This window comes from Periplaneta americana, chromosome 11, assembly GCF_040183065.1.
Source record: "Periplaneta americana isolate PAMFEO1 chromosome 11, P.americana_PAMFEO1_priV1, whole genome shotgun sequence".
Lineage (NCBI taxonomy): Eukaryota > Metazoa > Arthropoda > Insecta > Blattodea > Blattidae > Periplaneta > Periplaneta americana.
Genome location: NC_091127.1, coordinates 171,133,359 through 171,159,545, shown reverse-complemented (window position 1 = coordinate 171,159,545; position 26,187 = coordinate 171,133,359). Strand labels below are relative to the sequence as shown.

At 34.2% G+C, this 26,187-nt stretch overlaps 1 protein-coding gene and 1 non-coding gene across 2 annotated transcripts in view; both read left to right on the top strand.

Moving 5' to 3' along the window:
- Window positions 1-26,187, top strand: part of Liprin-alpha (PTPRF interacting protein alpha) — a 258,468-nt gene that overhangs the window by 183,994 nt on the left and 48,287 nt on the right. Inside the window, exon 16 of the mRNA XM_069838691.1 lies at window positions 713-802. Coding sequence (XP_069694792.1) covers window positions 713-802 — 90 coding nt within the window. The remainder of the gene's footprint in view (window positions 1-712; window positions 803-26,187) is intronic.
- On the top strand, window positions 6,764-6,839 carry TRNAC-ACA (transfer RNA cysteine (anticodon ACA)). The gene has a single exon. It is a non-coding gene; the product is annotated as a tRNA-Cys (tRNA).

The following is a 26,187-nucleotide window of genomic DNA, read 5'->3' as shown; positions in this document are numbered from 1 at the left end:
GGCTTGCCTGGCTACCAGCAGGTTCCGTGGACAAATTAAATTTGAGTCCTAAGGGATGTATATATTCTGAAAATATAACTAACTTTGGATGAGACTATAAGTAAATACTTTTGTGACGTAACTTGCAAATAATTAAGAGAGTGCATATGGAACTGACATCTCTCAGCATGGAGTACTGTTGCACATTATTTATTTGACTTCAGCAATATCTGTATAATGGCAGAGATATCCAACCATTGATATTGGCCTGCGACATTTTAAAATGAAGTATAATATGTCCAAGCTACTTAGTTTAAAAGTCCTAAGTGTGATGGAGTATGAAAGCTTAATAAGTACAATTTTAGACTAACAATTAAGTGTAACAATTCTATGATACAGTCATAAATTGTATTACAAATATATTTATATGAGGATCATATCAATTTTATCATATGTTTTAGTAACACATTTTCTCATTGAACAATTAGTTTATAAACACACAGAAATCGATACTGACATATTGCATGTGGAAGGTTGGGTAATTTACTGATACAGATTCTGAATGAAGATGTGCAACAGGACTCTTAAGAGACATTAGATTCCATTTATATATTTTTAATTTTGTCATATTTTATCCAAAATATGTCCATTCCATGCTGAGGGGCGTCTCTTTGTGAAAGAAGCCGTAAGTCCGGCTCTTGGTGTTATGGTGACTGCAGGTATGTTTTTCTAGGCCCCTGCCTCTATGTCTCCAGCCCACCTGCATCAGTATGCCTCCACCTTGAGTCCGGGCCAACTATCAGAGTCACTGCCTGCTAGCCAGGTTCGTATAGGGTACCAGGGCACCGCTGACCAGTGGCCAGGCATGGGGATATCCCCTTCTTCAGTTTATTGGCCCCATTCCTTCCTCTGGCACCTTTTTCCATAGCCCCTGTGGAGATAAGTAACAAAATACAAACCAAAGTTATCAGGTATTTGTACACAACATTTTTTCTTCATCATCACTTGCACATATTTCAAGTGGGAGGTGAGTTGGTAAGAGGGAGAGAGAGACTCGGGGTATCAGGGTATGTTCAGACCTACATATTAATAATAATATAGGTAGATAATCTCACATTCACAGTAGGTTAATTACATGTTCTTTACCAGTGACTGTTGACTTGTTTGTCTGTTGAATGTGCAAACAAAACTCTATGTATAATCCTAACAGTTGCACTTATATGGCAGCTGTTCTTAATCTTGTCCCATTCCAGTTTCTGTTAATAGCTTTCTATTTTTGTCTCCTGCATAAATCGTATATTGTCTGCAAGCACATGTTGCAAATGTTAAACACAATGAAAAACCATTTTGAATCTTGCGTACACTACTTTTAACACTTGAATATAAGTAATCCATTAACTAGCAGACGTACTCGTGTTAATTATGTAAGTTTGTGCGGCTTACAGCTGTTTCGGTGCTTCATCACACCATCCCCAGAGCCTACTAGATCTCGGCGTCATCTCAAACTTCTCTGCTTGTTATGTGGGTGCGATTGATTGTTGAAAGGTGTTGAAAAGTGGAGTCAAATAGTGTGTGTGTACTGAAATTGATCTGTGTGTTGAGAATTTGATCGGGGTGTGTTTTAGTGTGTTTGTATTGTGCATCTTCATTCAGAAAGCAGAAATACAACATAGCATACAGAACAGAAAACACACTACAAAGACATCTCAACACACAAAAAACACAAAGAAATCAATACGACCACACAGGTGTATACAAACTCACATGTAATAGCGACAAGTTCTACATTGGACAGACAGGCAGATCATTCCAAACACACTACAAAGAACACATTAAAGCAATAACCAGAGGACACAATACTTCTACATACGCCGATCACATAACCAATGCTAACCATACATACAATAACTTAAATGCAGACATGGAAATCCTGCACAACCCAAGAACCAAAAACTCATCACACTAGAACAATACGAAATATACAAACAATAAAACACACCCCCGATCAAATTCTCAACACACAGCTCAATTTCAGTACACACACACATACACTATTTGACTCCACTTTTCAACACCTTTCAACAATCAAACACACCCACATAACAGGCAGAGAAGTTCGAGATGACGCCGAGATCTAGTAAGCTCTGAGGATGGTGCGATGAAGCCGCACAAACTTGCATAATTAACACGAGTAAGTCCGCTAGTTAATCAATTACAATGAAAAACCTTTAATAATTTGTTGAAAAATAAAATTACACATAAAGTAGAAATATCAATTTTCTCATCTGAGAGTTGATGTTTTCATGGTAATTTGGTTGTGACGATTTTGAATTTTAAACTGTAATTTTTCCTTCACCATGGAATCTGTTCGTAGTACTGGAACATTGAAAAAGTAATTGCAGTACACAGACACTCAAAATCTTCATGATATTCACTATCTTTCATTCAATGAAGAACTCTTCTCAAAATTAATTACATAAGCAGTATGCATATGTACTTAAAAACAAGAAAACGGTCACAATTTCATTCTTCAAATTGTTTCATGTTGTTAGAGAACATATTGAACTCGATATTGTTTGTTAGAAGTTTATGCATTACATGAAGGTAAGTCATGATAAAATCAGAAATGAGACACTACTTATAACCATGAGAACACTAGAATTTAATTATTATCCTCATTGCAATTTTTATTTATACAAACTGGATGAAATAATGTTACGTTACATGAATTTTGTAATGTGGATAAAAATTAACTTTCTTCAGCTAACTCTCATGTTATTTGTACTCTCAGTTTTTTGTCTTGTCATGATCTCGTAGTCTTACAGCATAGAACTTGTTAAACTACTGTGAAGTATGCAGATTTTGAAAGGTACAGTTTGCTATAATTCCACAAAACAAATGCTTGGCTGACAATTGACTATGCAGTACAAATACTCAGGAGATCGGATTTAGTCTGTTTCTTGCATTCTTCAGCATTGTGTAGTCTTAGAGAACTCTATCTATGTGTGTAACAAAGAAATATAGGAAGAATAATGCAAGAAATAGCTTCGTATTTGTTGTGAAGCATCATGTCTGTGATACTGGTTATATTTTTAAATTGACGAAATTTATCCGCAACAATTGCAGTGTAAGCACTTTGTTTGGTGTGATCCGTGTCTCTCCCTCACAGTCCTAGTAGATCTAGACAAATTTTCCCTGCCTGCCCTGCCTTGCTTGAAAGAGTGAGCAAGTGACTTTCTCTGATCTTGCCTGCAGCCTGATCTGTCTCACTGTTGCTGTCTTGGGTTGTCTTAACTGCGGTGTGGCTCTCCCCACCACCTGTGCTCTTCTGTGTTTGACCCTTTGCACTCTGGATGATGGCATGCTTCGCGATTTCTCAGGAGAAACACAATTTTATTTTGATCTTTAGTCTAGATCTAGGAAATGATGTACGTATATTTAGTAACATTAAGATTGATGTACCAGTGTTTTGTTACACAGTTTCCTGTTAAGTGGAATGCTGACGTTATTATTAAATGATGAAAGATTAATGAAACGGAGAAAAATTCTCTCCGGCGCCGGGATTTGAACCCAGGTTTTCAGCTCTACGTGCTGATGCTTTATCCACTAAGCCACACCGGATACCCACCCCAGCGTCGGACAGAATCGTCTCAGTTTAAGTTCCAACTCTTGGGTTCCCTCTAGTGGCCGCCCTCTGCACTAAGTCATAGATGTCTATGATCGTAGGACTGAAGTTCACACAAGTGCTGAGGTGCACTTGTTATGAGTGACTAGTTGGCCGGGATCCGACGGAATAAGCGCCGTCTTAAATCACGAAGTGATTTACGCATATCATATATATTATTTTAATGTACCGAAGTACATATGATTTTCCATGCAGATATTCTGCGTCATCATATGATGAAAGTGTAATGGAACGGAGAAAAATTCCCTCCAGCGCTGGGATTTGAACCTGGGTTTTCAGCTCTACGTGCTGATGCTTTATCCACTAAGCCATACCGGATACCCACCCCGGCATCGGACAGAATCGTCTCAGATTAAGTTCCAACTCTTGGGTTCCCTCTAGTGGCCGCCCTCTGCACTACGTCATAGATGTCTACGAACGTAGGACTGAAGTCCACACATGTGCTGAGGTGCACTCGTTATGAGTGACTAGTTGGCCGGGATCCTGCGGAATATTTTTCTCCGTTCCATTACTCTTTCATCATATGATGACGCAGAATATCTGCATGGAAAATCATATGTACTTCGGTACATTAAAATAATATAATATATGATATGCGTAAATCACTTCGTGATTTAAGACAGCGCTTATTCTGTCCGATCCCGGCCAACTAGTCACTCAAAACGAGTGCACCTCAGCACATGTGTGGACTTCAGTCCTACGTTCATAGACATGACGTAGTGCAGAGGGCAGCCACTAGAGGGAACCCAAGAGTTGGAACTTAATCTGAGACGATTCTGTCCGACGCCGGGGTGAGTATCCGGTGTGGCTTAGTGGATAAAGCATCAGCACGTAGAGCTGAAAACCCGTGGTTCAAATCCTGGTGCCGGAGAGAATTTTTCTCCGTTCCATTACTCTTTCATCATATGATGACGCAGAATATCTGCATGGAAAATCATATGTACTTCGATACATTAAAATAATATATATGTTATTATTAAAGTTTCTCTATTGTTGTACCAGATTTCAGTATACATTTATAAGATTGTTAATATCCCACTGGTGTCTTCCATTTTCAGCTTAGTGACTGGTGTTTTTCTACCAAATTGAGACAGCATCTGAGTAAACATGTGATTATATGTAACATTATAGTTGTTTTTATCCTGATCTAAATGTAGTCCATGTGACTGATTATTGCTTTTTGATAATACAGTGTCATATTTTGGTGAAAATAGTGTACACCTGTGATGTTGTGTTGCATATAGACAGTAATACAGGCTCACAGTCGTTAAAAGCACATCATACGATGAAAGAGTAATGGAACGGAGATAAATTCTCTCCGGCACCGGGATTTGAACCCGGGTTTTCAGCTCTACGTGCTGATGCTTTATCCACTATCTGAGACTATTCTGTCCGACACCAGGATGGGTATCCAGTGTGGCTTAGTGGATAAAGCATCAGCACGTAGAGCTGAAAACCCGAGTTCAAATGTCGGTGCCGGAGAGAATTTTTCTCCGTTCCATTACTCTTTCATCGTATGATGACGCAGAATATCTGCATGGAAATATCACATGTACTTCGGTACATTAAAGTAATATACATGGTTATTAAATATAAGTTATCATTACTCCTTTATCTGCGAAATATAATTTCATAAAATTTACTCTGTCACACGTTAAAAGTGTTAAAATTGTTAAAAAGGTATTTACCTTCGACAGACGGCCCGTTTCGATGCTATGTGTCGTCGTCTTCAGTGTCTCTTGAACCACTGGTGATCTTGACTCTGCGATGTGCAGTTGTCGATGGTAGGGTTGGGGGTGTGTTGTTCCTATGGTGGGGGTTGGCTGTCTGTATGCTATGACGTACTATGACGTCAAACAATGTGTGCGTATTGAACTGTAGTTGTGTGTTAAGTATATGTTGTGGGTGTGCTATTGTATTCTTATATATTTCGTACTGTTCTAGGATATTTAACTGTGAACTTTTTGGTGTGATGTGTATCGACAATAATCATGACTACAATAATATAGAAACAGATATGGAAATTTTACACATCACACCAAAAAGTTCACAGCTAAATATCCTAGAACAGTACGAAATATATAAGAATACAATAGCACACCCACAACATATACTTAACACACAACTACAGTTCAATACGCACACATTGTTTGACGTCATAGTACGTCATAGCATACAGACAGCCAACCCCCACCATAGGAACAACACACCCCCACCCCTACCATCGACAACTGCACATCGCAGAGTCAAGATCACCAGTGGTTCAAGAGACACTGAAGACGACGACACATAGTGTCGAAACGGGCCGTCTGTCGAAGGTAAATACCTTTTTAACAATTTTAACACTTTTAACGTGTGACAGAGTAAATTTTATGTTTTTAACAAAGTGTTAACGAGAACTTTAATCAATATATAATTTCATATTAAAGACATTGCCTTTGGTAAACTTTATCTTCACCTTGTTCCTTTTGTATATTTTTCCTCCAGTTCTGTAGCAAAAACTGCAATATTAAAACAAAAAATTAATTTCTGTATCGATACTTAAATTTCAGACATGTTCTATTGGGAAATTCAACTTCAAAAATTTAATACATTATCGAAAAGACAGATTGACAGTTCACTGAATCAGAGACAGGTTGGTGTAAAATAAATTTTAGATACCGGTACATTAAATATTCATATGTATGAGGTCTCGCCCACCTCATTGAATATTACACGACTAATGTGAACTAGTCCATTGTATTACTACTATTAAATACGGGAAAAATTCGTACCAGCACCGGGAATCGAACTCAGGACCTCTCAGCTCTGCGCGTTTTCGATTCCCGGTGCGGGTACGAATTTTTCTCGTATTTAATAGTAATAATACAATGGACTAATTCACATTAGTCGTGTAATATTCAATGAGGTGGGCGAGACCTCATACATATGAATATTTAATGTATTAACTGTTAGCAGTTGTCATGAAACTGATGTTGAATATGGCCATAAAGTCATTTAAATATGCGCTCCTGCATATATGACGTGTATCGTCTCAAGTGCAGGTAAAGGCCGTAAAATAGCATTATGAGAGGAGTTCGGCCGGCGCCTGGATCATGTCCCGGCATGGCTCAGTTGGTAAGAGTGCTCAGCGCACAGAGCTGAGAGGTCCTGGGTTCGATTCCCAGTGCCGGTACGAATTTTTCTCGTATTTAGATACTGATATTGTATACCAGTATGTTTCACACATACTTCATAACTGGAACTATTACTTTTGGATATTTTCTTAACAGCATTTTGTGCAAAAGGAAATCGTAGAAATTATCGGCAGCTGCGAAGTGTACAACTTCAGAAGAAACGTTTAAAAATATTAGTACTGCAGTACTTGGTGGGAATTATTTCCAGTAGAAGCATGTATGTAATACTTTCACCTCTAAAACATATAGAATAATTATGTTGTTCAGTCAGTAGTTCGAAGACTGGTTGGAACCTCATAAGTAACACCAATGAGGCAACTGAGCCATTGCATACATTGCTGACTAGTAATATAAATAATAATAATAATAATAATAATAATAATATTTTGCAGAACTAGTGCATTGAGTATCTAATGTATAATTTAGAATATGTATGATAAGACTTTCCTGTGTTAAACTTCAACGTACCTCGTTTACATGTTTCGACCTATTTATGGGTCATCTTCAGAACTGGTCGTTGTTGGTCTTGGCGTCTCTTGTTCAGTTTCCTGTGAGGATGCGTTCGTGTGGTATAGTGTAGAGTCAAAGAGTGTGTGTGTTTTGAAGTTGAGTTGTGTGTTGAGAATTTCTAGACATCACAATAACAAAAGTAGACAACAAACACACATTCAAAATATACAGAAAACCAACAACAACACACATACACAAAAGATTCAAACACCCAACACAACACAAACAAGCTGCATTCCGAACAATGGTACACAGACTACTCAACATACCAATGAACCAACAGGATTACAACGAAGAGCTAAACACAATGAAATACACAGCACAAGAAAACGGATACAACCCTAACATAATGGACAACATAATACGTAAGACAAAACATAATAATACAACACAAACGCAAGAACACAGAAAATACATCACACTAACATACGAAAACAAAAACACACACAAAATTGCAACCTCATTCAAGAAATTAAATTACAACATCGCATACAGAACAAATAACACTCTACAAAAACATCTCAACACACAAACAACACAAACAAACAAACAAATACAACCACACAGGCGTATACAAACTCAAATGTAACACCTGCAACAACTTCTACATAGGACAGACAGGCAGATCGTTTCAAACACGTTATAAAGAACACATCACAGCCATAACAAAATTACAAAACACCTCCACATATGCAGAACACATCACAAATGCTAACCACACCCACAGAGATATCAACACAGACATGGAAATACTACACTTCCAACCAAAAAGCCAGAAACTAAACACACTATACAACAATATGAAATATACAGACACACGAAAACACACCCCAACGAAATTCTCAATACACAACTCAACTTCAAAACACACACACTCTTTGACTCTACACTATACCACACGAACGCACCCTCACAGGAAACAGAACAAGAGGCGCCAAGACCAACAACGACCAGTTCTGAGGATGACCCATAAATAGGTCGAAACATGTAAACAAGGTACGTTGAAATTTAACACAGGACAGTTTTATCATACATATTCCGAAGTGATACAGTGTTAAAAGTTGTGTAATCAAGATGTATAATTTTTATTTAATTTTCTTTCCGAATGATAGATATATAGGAAGGCAAAAAATACATTTTTTTAAATGCCATTGTCAAACAGTATGTTGTATATTTTTTACAAAGAGTATGCAGGATGTAAAATGTGTACACCTGTTTTTAAGACTGTTCATTCAGTTATACGTTAAAATAATTTTACTTTTGGAGTATTTTATACTAATGACAAACAACGTATCTTTTATAGTTAAACCACAGTAGCTATAGGTATCCATACAATAAGAAAACTGTGTGTTAATAGAACTATAACAACATGTTAGATAAGCATCACTAGCGCGACTGTTGGCAAATAACTATAACTACGTCTCACCATAGCTATTTACTTGGAAAAATAGATAAACACACAAAATATGTGATATTAAATAAAGAGATGCACGTCTGACATCTTAAAGGAACAATATGGAAAGCACAGAATTTTACTTGAGAACTTGTACTAATTTCAAATGCCACTTAACTTGTAATTAAATGTACTGCAGGCTCTATTATTACAAATGACTCCAAAAGTATTCATTGGAAGGTTAATATTACTGATTTTATTAAAAATAAAAATGATACATCAATAGAATAGAAATATCATTATTATACAATACATTCAATTCAACTAGGTGTAATAGATCGACTATTGATCAGATTTTTTGTATTCGACAGATATTGGAGAAAAAATGGGAGTATAAGGGTACAGTACATCAGTTATTCATAGATTTTAAAAAGGCATATGACTCGGTTAGGATAGAAGTATTATATGATATTCTTATTGAATTTGGTATTCCCAAGAAACTAGTTCGATTAATTAAAATGTGTCTCAATGAAATGTACAGCAGAGTTCGTATAGGCCAGTTTCTATCTGATGCTTTTTCAATTCACTGCGGGCTAAAGCAAGGAATGCACTATCACCTTTATTTATTAACTTCGCTCTAGAGTATGCCATTGGGAAAGTTCAGGATAACAGACAGGCTTTGGAATTGAACGAGTTACATCAGCTTCTTGTCTATGTGGATGACGTGAATATATTAGGAGAAAATTCACAAACGATTAGGGAAAACACGAAAATTTTACTCGAAGCAAGTAAAGTGATAGGTTTGGAAGTAAATCCCGAAAAGACAAAGTATATGATTATGTCTCGTGACCAGAATATTGTACGAAATGGAAATATAAAAATTGGAAATTTATCTTTTGAAGAGGTGGAAAAATTCAAATATCTTGGAGCAACAGTAACAAATATAAATGACACTCAGGAGGAAATTAAACGCAGAATAAATATGGGAAATGCCTGTTATTATTCGGTTGAGAAGTTTTTGTCATCTAGTCTGCTGTCAAAAAATCTGAAAGTTAGAATTTATAAAACAGTTATATTACCAGTTGTTCGGTATGGTTGTGAAAGTTGGACTCTTACTTTGAGAGAAGATCAGAGATTAAGGGTGTTTGAGAATAAGGTTCTTAGGAAAATATTTAGGGCTAAGAGGGATGAAGTTAGAGGAGAATGGAGAAAATTACACAATGCAGAACTTCACAAATTGTATTCTTCACCTGACATAATTAGGAACATTAAATCCAGACATTTGAGATGGGCAGGGCATGTAGCACGTATGGACGAATCCAGAAATGCATATAGAGTGTTAGTTGGGAGGCCGGAGGGAAAAAGATCATTGGGAGGCCGAGACGTAGATGGGAAGATAATATTAAAATGGATTTGTGGGAGATGGGATATGATGGTAGAGGCTTGATTAATCTCGCATAGAATAGGGACCGCTGGCGGGCTTATGTGAGGGCGGGAATGAACCTCCGGGTTCCTTAAAAACCATTTGTCAGTAAGTAAGTAAGTAACATTCGATTCAATAATCATCAACAAAAAATAGGTAAATGCCCATACCGTGAGATTACCATTAATTGACAAAAACTGTAATTCACACTTTTTAACAACACCTGAGAGCTTTGGAAAAGCAAGCAAAAGTTTAGGATTTTTAAGAACTCATAAAAGTCTCATATTCAACGCTCCATTTGGGAAATGTAAATATAGTGCAGAGTGCAGTGATAAGAAAGACCTTGTTTCCGATTTTAAGCAGAAAAAAAAAATAGAATTTACAGACGTCGGTACAGCAGTTTAGTTCTTTTTATAAGAATTGATTTATACAAGCTTTAACATCAATGTCATATCGCGTTTGTAGGATCTTTGGGTATATCAGTAGCCCATTGAGTCTTGTTGAGATTCTGTTTCTATTGACTTGTGTTCATGTACCTGACTGTTGTGGATTTTGTTTTAATATGTATGATATAGGTGATTAAGTCAGTGATAAATCATGGTATGTAAATTTCCAATCCGATATTTGGCTTAGTGGCTGAGGGAAACCATACAAAAAAGGTTTAGATTGATCGGCTACGGAGTTCGAACCCAGGACTTAACGCGAGTTTCAAACGTTACCATCTGAGCCATATTACTCGGTTATAGCAGTTTTAATTAACACTTTCTTATTGGAATTCATAAACTGACTGTTCTGAAAGTATTCCGTGCACGGACGGCAATTTGCACTCAAATATTTTGTATTTTATTTTAGCAAGTTTTTCTGGCCGAATATTTTTACAGTAACCCATTTTGTACAGCTGAAATCATTACAGCATTATTTAACTTATCAATTAAACAAAATAAAAAGATAAAAATCCTAAACTTAACCACGTTAAGAACATATGTCAAGCATAATCCAGTAAATCTGCACTAAAATATGCACGGTTTTTTTTTTTTTTTTTTTCAGAAGGCGAAAAAATGCAATTCTGGGTTTCGTCCTTTGCTGCAATTTAAAGCCTGAACAATACAGTAAATTTCTTGTTGTTTTGTGGTCTAGATATTAGTGTAATAACTATGTAACCAATTGTATTCAATTAGAATTAGAGTGTGGCTGGGCGGAAGAGAAGGCCTATTATTATTATTATTATTATTATTATTATTATTATTATTATTATTATTATTATTATTATTATAGTCCCTTCGAAACCCTCATTCTTCTAATACATTTTTTGCTCCTGTCTCATCACCATAATATAAATAATTTGTTTAGTTCTGTTTACCAGTAGTGTTAGTTATTTGCCACTTGGATCGCTAGCTATATGCGTATGCATGTCTGTCTGACAGAAAAAGTTGCGAAGTTTCCTTATAGTATGAATAGCTATACTGTGGTTTAAACTCCTTAGTAAAGTGAAATGTTATACTAGAACTTATTTAAACATTTTGAAGATGGATTTTATTTTGTGGATTTTGTAATTGTGAAAATATACGGAACGTGATTTGTTACATAATATATCCTGCATTACGTACAGAAGCAAAAACCTCATTATTTTGGAAAGATGGATAATCATAATTATGAAGCTGCAGATTGCATTATCAACATTCATCATTATAAACACAACATAAAAATGTAGGAGATGAGATTGAAAACTTAAATATAATCAAAGAAATTATACTTAAGCAAACATTTTCCACAGTTTCTTTCGAAATTGAAGCCCTTCTTGTATTTCCAGGAGAAATAGTAGGAACTGCTTTTACTTTAAAAGGAAATGTTCAAAACTCTTGAAGATAATGATATACATGCTTTCGTGTTCATCTGATCTTAATCCATTGCATTTAGTTTAGATAATTCATACTAATGAAATCTTCTGACATATAATTTCAGGCACTTTTTAGCCTTTAGCATTATCCATGGCTATGTGGGATTAAGCATGCACAAAAATATCAGGTGGCATTTTGAACATTTTCTTTAAAAGTAAAAATCAGCTCTGAATAACCTCTTTGGTTACAAAGCAAAGGATTGCAATAAAAATCTAGTATATTGTATATGCACGATATGTCAATGTGAGACAAATGACAGTGTTTTCAAATACCTTACTATAATAATACCGGACAGCTAGCAGTTCTACATGCAAACAATGCTGGTGCTGCTACCTAGGCAGCTGGTGTGGTGATACTCGCGAAACAAGCTGTAATCAACTGCAATGTATATTGTTGCTGGGCTAGTTAATAGTTTTATGAATTAGTACTAGTGATAAAATGGCAGGGTGTAAATGTGCTGTTTATAATTGTGACAATTACAGCATTACAAATTGCTCCAAATTGTACTTTCGACTTCCGAGGGATCATAAAACGTGAGTCAACAACATTCTTTAGTAGACTTAATTCTTTCGTCTTTGTGTTGATAGAAAAATACAAATTAGCTTTTTTATTTAGACTTAATAAATTAATAGAAGTTAACATGTATTGGAAAGTTTAAGGTTTTGTCAAATTAAGTTTTATTGTTGTCCACATGGCTTTACTAATTATTACAAGCATCAGATTACTTTCAATTTTATCTTTGCAGTTGTCAGCAATGGGTATATAAAGCATTATTGTAAATTCGTTCTTAATGTCAGAATTGATTTTGTCTTACTAAACCAAAGAAAAAATATGTAACAATTAATTACGGAAAGTAATATGAAGTATGCAATATTTCTCATAATATGCAGCTTCGATATAAGATAATAATGTTACATTAAATATTATTCAACATTTCTTAAGTGTTTCATATATAATTCCACATTAGTAACTGACGTTTTAAACAATAGTCCGAATCCCGCTATGTTAATATTTGTATATGTGGACGTAATTCCATCCCGCTCCGCTAGATGTCAGGTCCGCGATATTTCGCACTCACGCCAATGCTGCTAATATATAGCTGTCTGGTATTATTATAGTAAGGTATTTGGTGTTTAATACCGTTTCATTTGTTAATTATGTAATCTGAAAAAGTAGTTCTTATTAATTTATTGTTAATTATATTATTATTTTTTCCTATAAATTGCTTAAAATTTTGGATGCTTTAAAGTTCAGTTTTTATATACATAGAAAATAATTTCTCTCAATTTTAGTATCAATTACTATTGAAAATGTTTGGTACATAAAGAAGAGTCAGAGTAACCACCGTATTAATGGAATAAAATTATATTGCCTGCGTAACAAGACAGCATGATAAGTATTCTGGATAATATTATTGTAAGTACTTGTACACTGGATGGTCTATCATATCGCTTTCATTAAAAACAAGCACTTGTGCAGCTGATTAGAGGAGGTGGAGTTTGAAATAGGAAGAATTTCCTTCTCGGAGTTGAGTAGAAGTCTCTGATTCACGAAACAGTCTTCTGTCTGAAAATTTTTGTTGTTCTTTGATAACATCAAATGATAAGCAAATATCTGTAAATTACATGAAGTCAGTATTTAAAAATAATCAGCGCAATGATATCAATATATATTCAGAATTAACCATAAGTTCCTGGAAAAAAAGATGTATTGTTATGTATGTTTCTTTTCCCTGATGGAAATATATCATCAGTCTTTGCCATAAGTACTTTTCTCGAAATTAATATATTCCCATTTCCGTCAAGTGCATATAAAGTTCTCCCTAGTTCCTCTCCACCTCTGTATAAATTTCTTTAAATTTAATCTTTTGCTTCACAAGTTACTGTTGTAGCTTTGGGAGAAGACCTTTAAAAAGAGAACAAATGAGTAGTAGATTTTGTCACCTCTTGATATGTAAAATCTTTGCGTACATAATTGCTTTTAGTATCATGCTTAGTTTTGCTGAAATCTGTACTTATAGAGAATGAAAAATAGATAAAGTATTAATGACCGAAAATAAAACACAATTTGAAGTTACATTTTGGATTTGTATAAGAACTAGAGAACTGTTACCGACAGTTTTATTTGGTACTTGAGCTCGGGTCTACAGTTAAGTCCATAAACTGACAGTTGTCCTATATGACAGTACAAAATTACAAATACATATATTCAGCTACTGGTACCATTCTAATAAAATTAGAGTAACTATTTCATTTTTCCTTTGCTACATGTTTCCATAGAAACGATTTCATGTAGACCCATATTATAATCATGTTTCAGAATCTATTATTCTTGAAAGTAGATGAAACCAACATTATTGTATGATAGTCAGATATCATGCTGTTAATGTAATAGTTAACAAATTCACATATGAAAGAAGACACAAAAAGTAAACTAGTTTTTTTTCTAAGTAAAGGTTAATTTTTGGTACTACAGAATATATCTGTTATGGTAACAATGGTTATTAGAGGAGAAAAATTCGCTCTGACATCGGGAATCGAACCCAGGTCCTTGGTTCTACATACCAAGTGCTCTAACCACTGAGCTACGCCGAAGTTCAATCCACAGCACCAGATCGAATCCCTCTCCTCTAGTGTTGACTTGATATATGTCGAATATGGAGTAAGGCCACAAAGGGAAAACACTGTTACCCTGTTTTTCAGACCTATTTTCAAAGAAAGCAGTGCGTCTTATACACCTGAAAATACAATACATTTCTTTAGTTTAGTCTTCATGAAACATTAAATGAACAAATGCCTTTATTGTTGCGAATAATAAAAATAGAGAAGAGAGAAAAGAAAAACAGTGTAGGCCTATTAGTTTGTTTTACAATGAGTCTGAATATGCGTACGATCCATTGGCATAAGATCGCAGAAAATCATTCTTCATAGCTTAGAATCATTGTCAGTTTATGGAAACACTTCATATTGTTGAATTTAAAGTATTTTTCTTTATACACTTATTATAACTTTTAATCGACTTTAAATTACTTTTCATATGCTCACAATATCTTAAAAGAAAAACTGCTGTCAATGAAATTATATACAGAGCTATTCAAAAAGAAGGAGCAGATTTCAAATATTTATTTCTTCCAAACTATAAAAGATAGAAACACTATTCCAGCATTTCTGGACAGACGAAAGTTTAAATTTTGAATAGTCTGGGTAGAAGTTCCAATCACGGCCGCATTGGCGCTGTTGCTTGTCATGCGCAGCCGAATTGGCGCTGTTGATTGCAGTGTTAAGGCCAATGTCAGGCATAGGGGGGATAAAAACACGGTCTTTTACGTAACCCCACAGATAAAAATCACAAGGAGTGAGGTCTGGAGACCTGGGAGGCCACCGGCGATGAAGTAGATTTTCTCCTCCTCCTCTTCCAATCCAACGTCCTGGAATGGTGTCATTGTTGTGGTCGTAAGGATGCAGTGCTTGCTATAACTGCAGTTTGTACGGCTTCATATGCAGACGGTGTTTCAAAACTCTCCATACCGTTGGTTGAGGAATGTCCAGTTCTCTGCTTGCTCGTGTTGTGGATTTTTTTGGCTCCTTTCGTAAACTGTACGAATACGCTCGACATTTTCATTCGATGTGCGTGGACGTCCCGTGCTTTTCTGTTTGCAGATGCAACCATCTTCTACGAATTTTCGATGCCACTGGTAAATCTGCTTATGACGAGGCGGTAGTTTATTAAACTGACGGCGAAAAGCACGTTGAACTTCAATAATGGACTCTAGTTTTGCTAATTGCAGCACACAAAATGCTTTTTCCTGTTGTGTCGCCATTTTACTACAGACAGTCAACAGCGCCAATGCGGCTACGCATGACAAGCAACAGCGCCAATGCGGCCGTGATTGGAACTTCTGCCCAGACTGTTCAAAATTTAAACTTTCGTCTGTCCAGGAACGTTGGAATTGTGTTTCTATCTTTTGTAGTTTGGAAGAAATAAATATTTGAAATCTGCTCCATTTTGAATAACCCTGTATTATGTTTTTGAACTGAGAAGAATGTTTTTAGAATTACGTTCACGATCGCATTCTACTGCATTTCTTCTCTCCATGACTCCTATTGTGTTGTCATCTTTTTGGCATATCCAAAGCTTTTATCCATCCTTTTTCATGTAGGCCTAAGGCTTTTAATTCTCTCTCACTGTTAATCTTGCTTGTTATCTGCTTGATTCTGTATTTTCAGCTTTTCTCTTGCACTGTAGTATTCATTACTGATACCATTTCCATGCTTATATCCAGCTTTGTCATATCTCACTGCTGCTGCATACAGGACACACACATCATGTCTTAAGCTCAGCAGCACTGTTTCTAACCTGAGGCCTTTCTTTACAAAATAAGATCTTATATATCATGGTATACATATGATTTTACATGGTTTCAGTCTGCCACAATAGTATACTGCTGCTAGTTTTAGAGTATTTGTTGTGCAGTGAGATCTCTCATTATTTTGTATATAACTTACCTGAAATATTGGTTATCTATTAAAGCAAAACAATATTCTGCATCGAATTGTAGGCATATCCTTTTTCTTGTTTGAAAATTATTTTATACTATAATATTATAATTAAAATAGGACGTTTGATCCAGGGAACATTCGTGTTTGATAGAAGGATAAATCGTTTAATATGTTACTTAATTTAAATTGCATTTAAATAATTAAAATGCGATCATTTTGGTCCAGAGAGCAATCATTTGGTGCAATGACAATTCCTTTAACATATTTTTTAATTGTTATTACATGCAACCATAGTTTAATGAAGATTGACATATTTAGTTTTAATGTGTATACTTTATATTACTTGCTATATGTTTCAGAAGTTACTGTAATAACATTGTAGAATTATGTCCATCTAGAGAAACTACACTTCCCAATGGTGAAATAATAATTAATTATTATAGCTTCCGATATTACTTCATACAAACACAGAAACATTCTCTGTAGGCTATGTTTCATAGCTTTCGATTGTTGTTGTCCAAGGCCCCTTATAGACGAAGTCATTTGTTTTTATTTCAGTACAGTGCCTTAGATGGCATTATGTAATTTTAAAACTCATTTATCTCATTAAATATCTGTCCTATCAAAATTTTGTATAGAATAAAACTTATCGGAAATTATTTTTACAGAAACTTTTGTTATGTAATATTTTTCATGAAAATCAATAATAAGCGAGATATTTCGATTTATTTAATTCAGACCCCCTTATAACCCCCCTTTTAAATAAAGTATTTTGAATGTCATCTAGCCTAAAATCTAAGTTACAACGAACTTAATTTATATTCCAATTTTTCAAAAAACCGGTTCAGCCATTATCGCGTGAAAAGGTTACAAACATCCAGACAGACAGACAGACATACAAACAAAAATTTCAAAAAAGCGATTTTCGGTTTCAAGATGGTTAATTATACATGTTAACACGAATTATTTTTGAAAAATCGAAAATTACCAGAAAAATTTTGGCTACAGATTTATTATTAGTATAGATACAGTGAAACTTCCCTTAACGGACACTTCCCAATAGTGGACTCCTTTCAATAGCGGACATTTTAAAATCCCCCTGCAAAATAACATTGGCCCTTATGATAAAATTCTTCCAAATAGCGGACATTCTCAATAACGGACAGCGTGAAAGAAAAAAAAGAAAAAGACGGTTGTAAATTAAACAGAATTCTTTGCAACAATCATTATCGTGCATTTGAACGTTCTTGTACTTTATTGAAGGTAAGCAGCACAGTTGTTAGTTTTGATACTGTACGTGAGCAGTCAGTACTTTCTTAGTTTCTCAAGTTGAGTGTTCGGAAGTACAGTCACATTAAAAATGTCACAAAAACGTAAACGTTTGTCACTAAAAAAGAAAGTGGATATTGTAAAGCATAGTGAGAAGGAGAAATTAAATGTTCGTGAGCTGGCCACAAAGTTTAATGTGGGAAAAACTCAGGTTAGTGAGGTTTATTTCATTTACGAAACATTTACTGGTACGATTTCTCTCTGGATGAATACTATAAACAATCTCACTGTCTACTGTACTGTACTGTAAAATATAGTGTTGAATATGTATGAGAAATTTTAATGTACTGTATACATACTAACGATTTTCTAAATAGCGGACACTTCTCAATAACAGACATTCAATTTTTCCCTGGCGGTGTCCGCTGTTGGGAAGTTTCACTGTATATGTTTGTTTGAAGTAATACCATATTTCCAAATGTGTAAAATAATTGATTAATGTATAAACAGTGGTGTCATTATAATTTTTCAATAGCCAGTTCTCTCCGCTAATAACTGCAAATGTCATAATCTTAAAGTAGAATATATTAAATAAGGTAATAAATGACTACAATTAAAAGGGTAATTGGCTTAAACTAGTTCCCTTCTTACTTCGCTTATACACCTTGCATATACGGTACGAATCTGTGACAGGTTAGGTTTGATTAGTTTAGGCTTTTGTTGTGCTTTGCATATACGATCAACTGCATCTTCACAAAAAATCTTTTGAAAATTGAACAATTTTCATTTTCGAAATCACAGGAACTACCTCAGCGCTAGTTTCACCGAAAATTGCAATACAACATTCTATAGCAGAATTAAGTGTAGAGTAATTTAATACTAAGTCGTGTTAAAAAGAGTGGAAGTACGTACAGAATATTCACATCACCAACTATCTTTGTCTTTGAATATCTGGTCACACTGACAAATTGTTTGAAATATCCAAAAATGAATCCACACATACACTTATACACTCTACTATTACAGCAAGTTAATTTAACGTTAAATGTTCCGCACATCACGACCACCACTTCATAGCAACTCTGTATTGTATTTTTGTTCCATGGCAAATACTCGTCTTTTACAAAAACACTCGTAAGAAATACGACAGTTTTCGTGAAGGACGAACATATTTCTTCGACCAAAAATACAGGGTGTCCACCATGAACCTGACACATTTGAAATTGCTGTATAATTCATACTGCTTGGGATAAAAAGAAAAGAATGCATGCATTATCAAGAGTAACTCACCAAGTTTTATTAAAAAAATCAGTACACCTCAACATGAGATCCTCTCGTTGCACGAAGAACATCTAGCCTGAATTCAATTCCCTGCCAGGTGTTCTGAAGCATCTCGGGCGTAACGGAATTGACGGCATCTCTTATGCGGCCGCGTAGCTGTTGAAGATCACGAATTTTGTGGCCTGTATACACTTTGTTCTTGACATATCCCCACAAGAAAAAGTCTAGAGGGGTAATATCCGGTGATCGAGGTGGCCATCTTGCCGGTCCATCACGCCCAATCCAGCGACCGGGAAATTGTGTGTCGAGAAATTCTCGAACGATCAGGCTCCAATGTGGTGGACTTCATTCATACGCCTGTCTCACTGCTGCTACACGCTCCTCTGATACGCGCACATTACCGCCACCATGCAATTTCACCACACTTCCCGGTGCCAAAAAGTGCTGTTTCCATGTCTTAATGGTGTTCCGTGATGGTGGGTCCTTCTGGAACACGCGCCGAAAGTTGCGTTGCACTTGAATCACCGAATTTGTTTCAGCATACCACCAGATCGCTTGTGCTCACTCTTGCGCTGTCGCCATTTTGACTTAAGCTACCACAGCGCCACGTACAACCTCTTGCGCGGGTTTTTAAAAATAGCCAACGAAATTTCCACAGTTTCTCTACATATTGCAATGCATGTTACCAACTTATTTCCATTCATTGATTTTTGGCAGCCAAATGAAATGTGTCAGGTTCATGGTGGACACACTGTACAATACAGCATTGCTGTGAAATGACAGAGGTGAGTGTTTCCTTAAAATACGATTATTTAGCCTGGACCAAAAGTACAATATGGCGTTGCTGCAAAGTGGCAGTGATGTACTGTATCATCTATTTCACTTTTATTAGACGTACTCCTACCACCCTACTTAAAATACTTGATCGAATACTTTAATACTTCAAGGCATTACACTGATTGTTCTCTGTGAATTAGATTTAAACATAAGCACGTCTTAAATGATACTGAATGCTACTGGCCCAATGATCAATAATTCATTTATTTAGATTTGTCAATACTCTAATCAGAGGTAGAAAAATCCCTGGTGCCAATTCGCCATGGTGCCTAAAAATTTTTATGTGTTACCCGAGTTTTTTTTTTTTACTATTATTGTTATTGTACTGAGTCCAACATTTTTAAGACTTTGATTTCTTTTATGTTGCTGCGACTAATACATAATGTTAACAAAAGTGGCCCTCAGAAGAAGTTCGAGTATGTAATTTGTTTTATCTGTTTTATCACTTAATTATAATATTGTTTTATATATTTAATAGTAAATGTATCTTTATCTTAGCTCGAATGTTTTCGCATTTCATGTGTGGCTAAATTTGATACCTCCTGAAAAAAAAAAAAGGGTTGGTGCCTGTAATTTTGAAATTTTGCCTGTTCCTGCTCTTAATGAAAAAAATATATATATTTAATTCAAATTGAATAAGAGATTGTAGGAGAAGTGTTAAAAGAGAAAAACGAAGTCTCTCATTAATTTGCTTACCAGTGTGTTTTGTAGGTGAAAGTCCATTTATTTTTTTTTTTAATTAGGTTTTTGATTACTATGTTTTATTTTTGTGTATGCGGTATTAGTATTGGAAGGGGAAAAGGTAGACAACTGAGAAAATAATCGGAGATGAATTTCAAGGTAGCAGACATGTCATGCTGTTCTTATTGCCTGTACACTTGGATTGGAAACAACAATTTACGGTAATGTAATAAATAATAATAAATATGAGTGCTTCAAGCTGTATTGTTTATTTTTGCATTATGTTTGTTGCAATATAAAAAAGGCTAGAAAATTCCGTTAATTTCTTGTTAAATTAATGCTATTCCTTTCTGTAAAAAAGCTAATTTTTAAACTTAAAACGTTTAACAACCAATTCTATGAACTGCGACAAATTTAACAAGCAATTTAGGCGAACCAGTGCGAACTGTGTGAATGACACCACTGTGTGTAAGTACCAATTCAAATGCTTCATTATGTTGGATGTTCCATTTCAGATACACACATACACAATGTAAATGCAGTAATAATAATAATAATAATAATAATAATAATAATAATAATAATAATAATAATAATAATAATAATAATAATAATAATTAATGAGCACAAAGATTGAGAATATTATGTTCATGTTTAAAAGAAATTGGTGAAATACGGCTTTCATTAATTTTTTTCGGCACTTTTTGATATGTAATGATTTTCATTTTAAATTTTAATCTGTTACTAAATAACCGTATTAATGAAATAAATTTACAATTTCTCGTACCGGTATCCTATTCTAGTCTGATAATTCTCAATATATTTATAAAAGTTTGATGATGATGATGATGATGATGATAATAATAATAATAATAATAATAATAATAATAATAATAATAATAATAATAATAATAATAATAAGCACAAAGATTGAGAATGTTATGTTCATGTTTAAAAGAAATTGGTGAAATACGGCTTTCATTAATTTTTTTCGGCACATTTTGATATGTAATTATTTTCATTTTAAATTTTAATCATAATCATAATCATTTATTACAGCCACTGATCATATACATGATATGGGACAATCTGTTACTAAATAACCGTATTAATGGAATAAATTTACAATTTACAATTTCTCGTACCGGTATACTCTAGTCTGATAATTCTCAATATATTTATTATGTTCATGTTTAAAAGAAATTGGTGAAATACGGCTTTCATTAATTTTTTTCGGCACATTTTGATATGTAATGATTTTCATTTTAAATTTTAATCTGTTACTAAATAACCGTATTAATGAAATAAATTTACAATTTACAATTTCTCGTACCGGTGTACTCCAGTCTGATAATTCTCAATATATTTATAAAAGTTTGATGATGATGATAATAATAATAATAATAATAAGAACAAAGACTGAGAATATTATGTTCATGTTTAAAAGAAATTCGTGAAATACGGCTTTCATTGATTTTTTTGGCACATTTTGATATGTAATGATTTTCATTTTAAATTTTAATCTGTTACTAAATAACCATATTAATGGAATAAATTTACAATTTACAATTTCTCGTACCGGTATACTCTAGTCTGATAATGCTCAATATATTTATAAAAGTTTGATTTTGCATATCCTTTTATGAAAAACAAAGACACTGAATGTCGATAGATAACATGTAAAAAATTAAATATTTCGTCATCCTTAAAATGTTCACACAAACATATTCTGTTTCTTTATTTCTTTCTTTTTTCCTTTTCTTTCTTTCCGCCATCCATCGCATTTTCACAAGTGTTTTATTAATTTGGTATCCAATATTAAAAAGAATATATTATATATTGTCATTCTCTGTTGCATTGCCATTACGTTACCACTAAATATAACTTTAATTTTCTACTTAACATACGGTACTTTCTCCATACTTCTTATATTTTCTCTCTTCAGTCTTACTTTTAAATGGTATTCATTCGACCTCCTTTCTAAATCTTTTGATCTTTTCTTCCACATCTTGCTTTTTAGTCCAACAGCTCTTCCTAGATAGTATTCATTTCACAGGATGAATATTAAATTTGTCTTCAAAAATAAACTTTCAATCCCACGTAAGAGCATGTTATTAAGCACTCTCTGGTAAATTAATATACTTGATTTGGTTGCTTCTTATTTTCCTATGTTTTACTATCCAGGTTACTGGTAAAATGTGCCTTTTTACATTTCTATACCTCTCGCATCAATTCAAACATTAAAGCAAATACCTTACTATAATAATACTGGACAGCTAGCAGTTTTTCGTGCGAACGATGCTGGTGCTGCTACCTAGGCAGCCGGTGTGGAGATACTCGCGAAACAAGCAGTAATCAACTGCAATGTATATTGTTGCTGGGCTAATTAATAATTTTATTAATTGGTGCTGTGTTAAAATGTCAGGATGTAAATGTGCTGTTTATAATCGCTACAATTACAGTATTACAAATTGCTCCAAATCTTACTTTCGATTTCCGAGAGTTCATAAAACGTGACTCAACAAAATTCTTTATTAGGCCTAATGCCTTTGTCTCTGTGTTGATAGAACAATAAAATTAGCTTTTTTATTTAGCCCTAATAAATGAATAGAAGTTAAAATATATTGGAAATTTTAAGGTTTAGCAAATTAAGTTTTATTGTTGTCCACATGGCTTTACTAATTATTACAAGCATCAGATTACTACCATTTTTATCTTCGCAGTTGTCAGCAATGGGTATATAAAGCGTTATTGTAAATTCATTCTTAATGTCAGAATTAATTTTGTCCCACTAAAGCAAAGAAAACATACGCAACAATTAATTACGGAAAATAATATGAAGCATGCAGTATTTCTCATAATATGCAGCTTTCATATAAAATAATGTTACATTAAATACGGTACTATTCAACATTTCTTAAGTGTCTCGTATATTATTCCACATTAGTAACTCACGTTTTAAACAAAAGTCCGATTTCCGTTATGCTAATATTTGTATTTGCGGACGTAATTCCACGCCGCTCCGCTAGATGTCAAGTCTGCGATATTTCGCACTCACGTCAATGCTGTTATTATACAGCTGTCCGGTATTATTATAGTAAGGTATTTGATTAAAGTTTGCAGTGATCGTTAAACATACAAGTTCGGTCTATATTCATTTATTTACTTATTTATTTGTGGCATGCACATTGTTACTGGATTAAATGTTTTTCATACTATTTCTTTCGTGTTCTGCTCTTTCTTTCACAGATGTCTCCTTTCATCATCATTCACTGTTTTGTTCAAATTCTGGTAGAATGCAAGCTTGAAGTGATCTAGTCTAATTCCAGAATCCTATTCCTGTTCTAAGCATTCTGAATTGTTTCTTTATTTCATTAATGAAATTGATTAGTTTTAATGTATGCTCTCTGCTACCCTTTCTCTATACACAATTTCTTAAACAAACATTCACTCAATCTAACAACTTCTTTGGCTCAATAATACATGCAATAGACAGTGTTAATAAGTTGAAAAGTACGTAGGCTACTTTCTTCATCTTTAAGACTTCTCACATATCTTTCTGAGAAAATGAATCAAACGTTCTCTTCAGGAATTAAAGCAGATAGTGCTTTTCTATGGCTTATATGTATTTCTGTCATCTCAAAAGTGAAAATATAAAGAGTTATTTTTATCGCCTAAATCTCGGTTGTTCTTCCTTTGATTCACTTCAACTCAATTCGTTAGCTTTCTTTATAATATCCTCGTATTTAAAAGCATGAATCAGTGATGGAAGGCACAAAATTTCCATAGTCACCATTCTCTATATTTGAAGGACTTTTTCCTTTTTTCATAGTTACACTATTGGGCCTGTACATAATTATAATCTTAGCTATATGGTTATAAAAATCAATTAAAGACCGAGAAAGATGATTACCATTCGATATCATTTTCGGGTAAGTTTAAAGATACAATGGAAAGGTATGATGTCACATAATTCCTTGGCCTCATGTCACTTAAATAATCCCCTCAACTAACCACTAACCTTGTCACATACCTCGGCTTAATGTCACTTAACCCATCTAACCCATAATAGTACATTATGCAACGAGCCTATAATGGTAGTAATTAAGACGCGAGTATGTTTGTTTATGAAACGAGCACAAGCGAGTTTCATAATTTTCATACGAGCATCTTAATTACCATTATAGGCAAGTTTCATACGACTTTTTATGCTCGACCATATTTCTAACTTGAAATTATTCAGAAGTATTCATGTTATGGTTATGTAAGTGAGGAGTGGAACTGACCTGAATTGTGAGATGTGCGCAGACGCGAAAGTATTGATTTTTTCCGAAACACGAATGGCATTGACCTTGATATAATCTAGAGAATAACATGAACATTAGGCTTGATATAACCTGGAAATTGATTTAGAATTGAAAAACGAGATGACAAATTGAATTTATTTGAATATTATTTACAATTAACGCTAATTATTATAGTAACAGAACATAACCTTCTGCGACAGTATTGGATTTCCAGCCTCCGTGACTTTTCGCTAATTGTCTTTTGATTGCATATCCGAGAATAATCGATACTTGCGGTTTTATAATGGTACAATCAGTACAAAGGTGATTTTTTATTGGCTAAACAACTGAATTATAATGAATAGGTGTACTTTAATGAGGTGCATTAAAGGACTACTACCAGGTGTATAATTACTACATTTCGGCATGGTCAAGCATAAAGAAACTTAAATCAGACTTTGGTCCCTCTCTTTTTCATGACATCATACCTTCCCATCGTATCTTTAAAATTATATATTTTCGTTGGAGTTGTCCTTTTCACACATTTCTGAAAATTGCTGTGGGAACAGATATTTTACTAATTCCAAAGTCATATTATGAACTCTTGTCACTTTCAGTTTTATTTCATGGCATCTCGAATGTTATAGGTACACTGTATTCTCTTATGTCTTCAATTTAATAAATATCATACAGTAAGTACTCCTAGAACATTCTCAAGTGGAAGTAGCAAGTTTAATATTTAATAACGTGTAATGCGTTGATTTGTTTGGTTTGGAATAAAAAACCATTATAATATTCAACATTTATTGTTCAGACATTGCTTTGGAAGCTAATGTTTACAAGTCAGATATGAAGACGACTAGATAGAGACTTCAGTAACTTCATACTCATTATTGATTCTTGGAATTCTTAAGGACACCTGGTAGAGTTCGCAGGGAAATTTTATGATTAATCACTGTTGAAAAGAAAGTTAGTTTTCTCTAGAACTACATGACCTAGGATAACAATTTTTTCACTGCCCATTATGGGGTGTTTTCTGAGTCCACTGTTATCAAAGATTTCTAGCTGATATTAATTCCTTTAGTTGTACAATTGTGTTAATCTGTACAATAATTTTTCAAAAAAATATACAGCATCCAATGTAGGTACACTTTTCTCTGAAACTATATATCAGAACTTCATAAATTTTTATAGTAATTTCTATAAAATAAAAAAAGAAGAAATACCAATCTATATCACAGACGCACTCATTGCTAAAACTCCAGTTGTG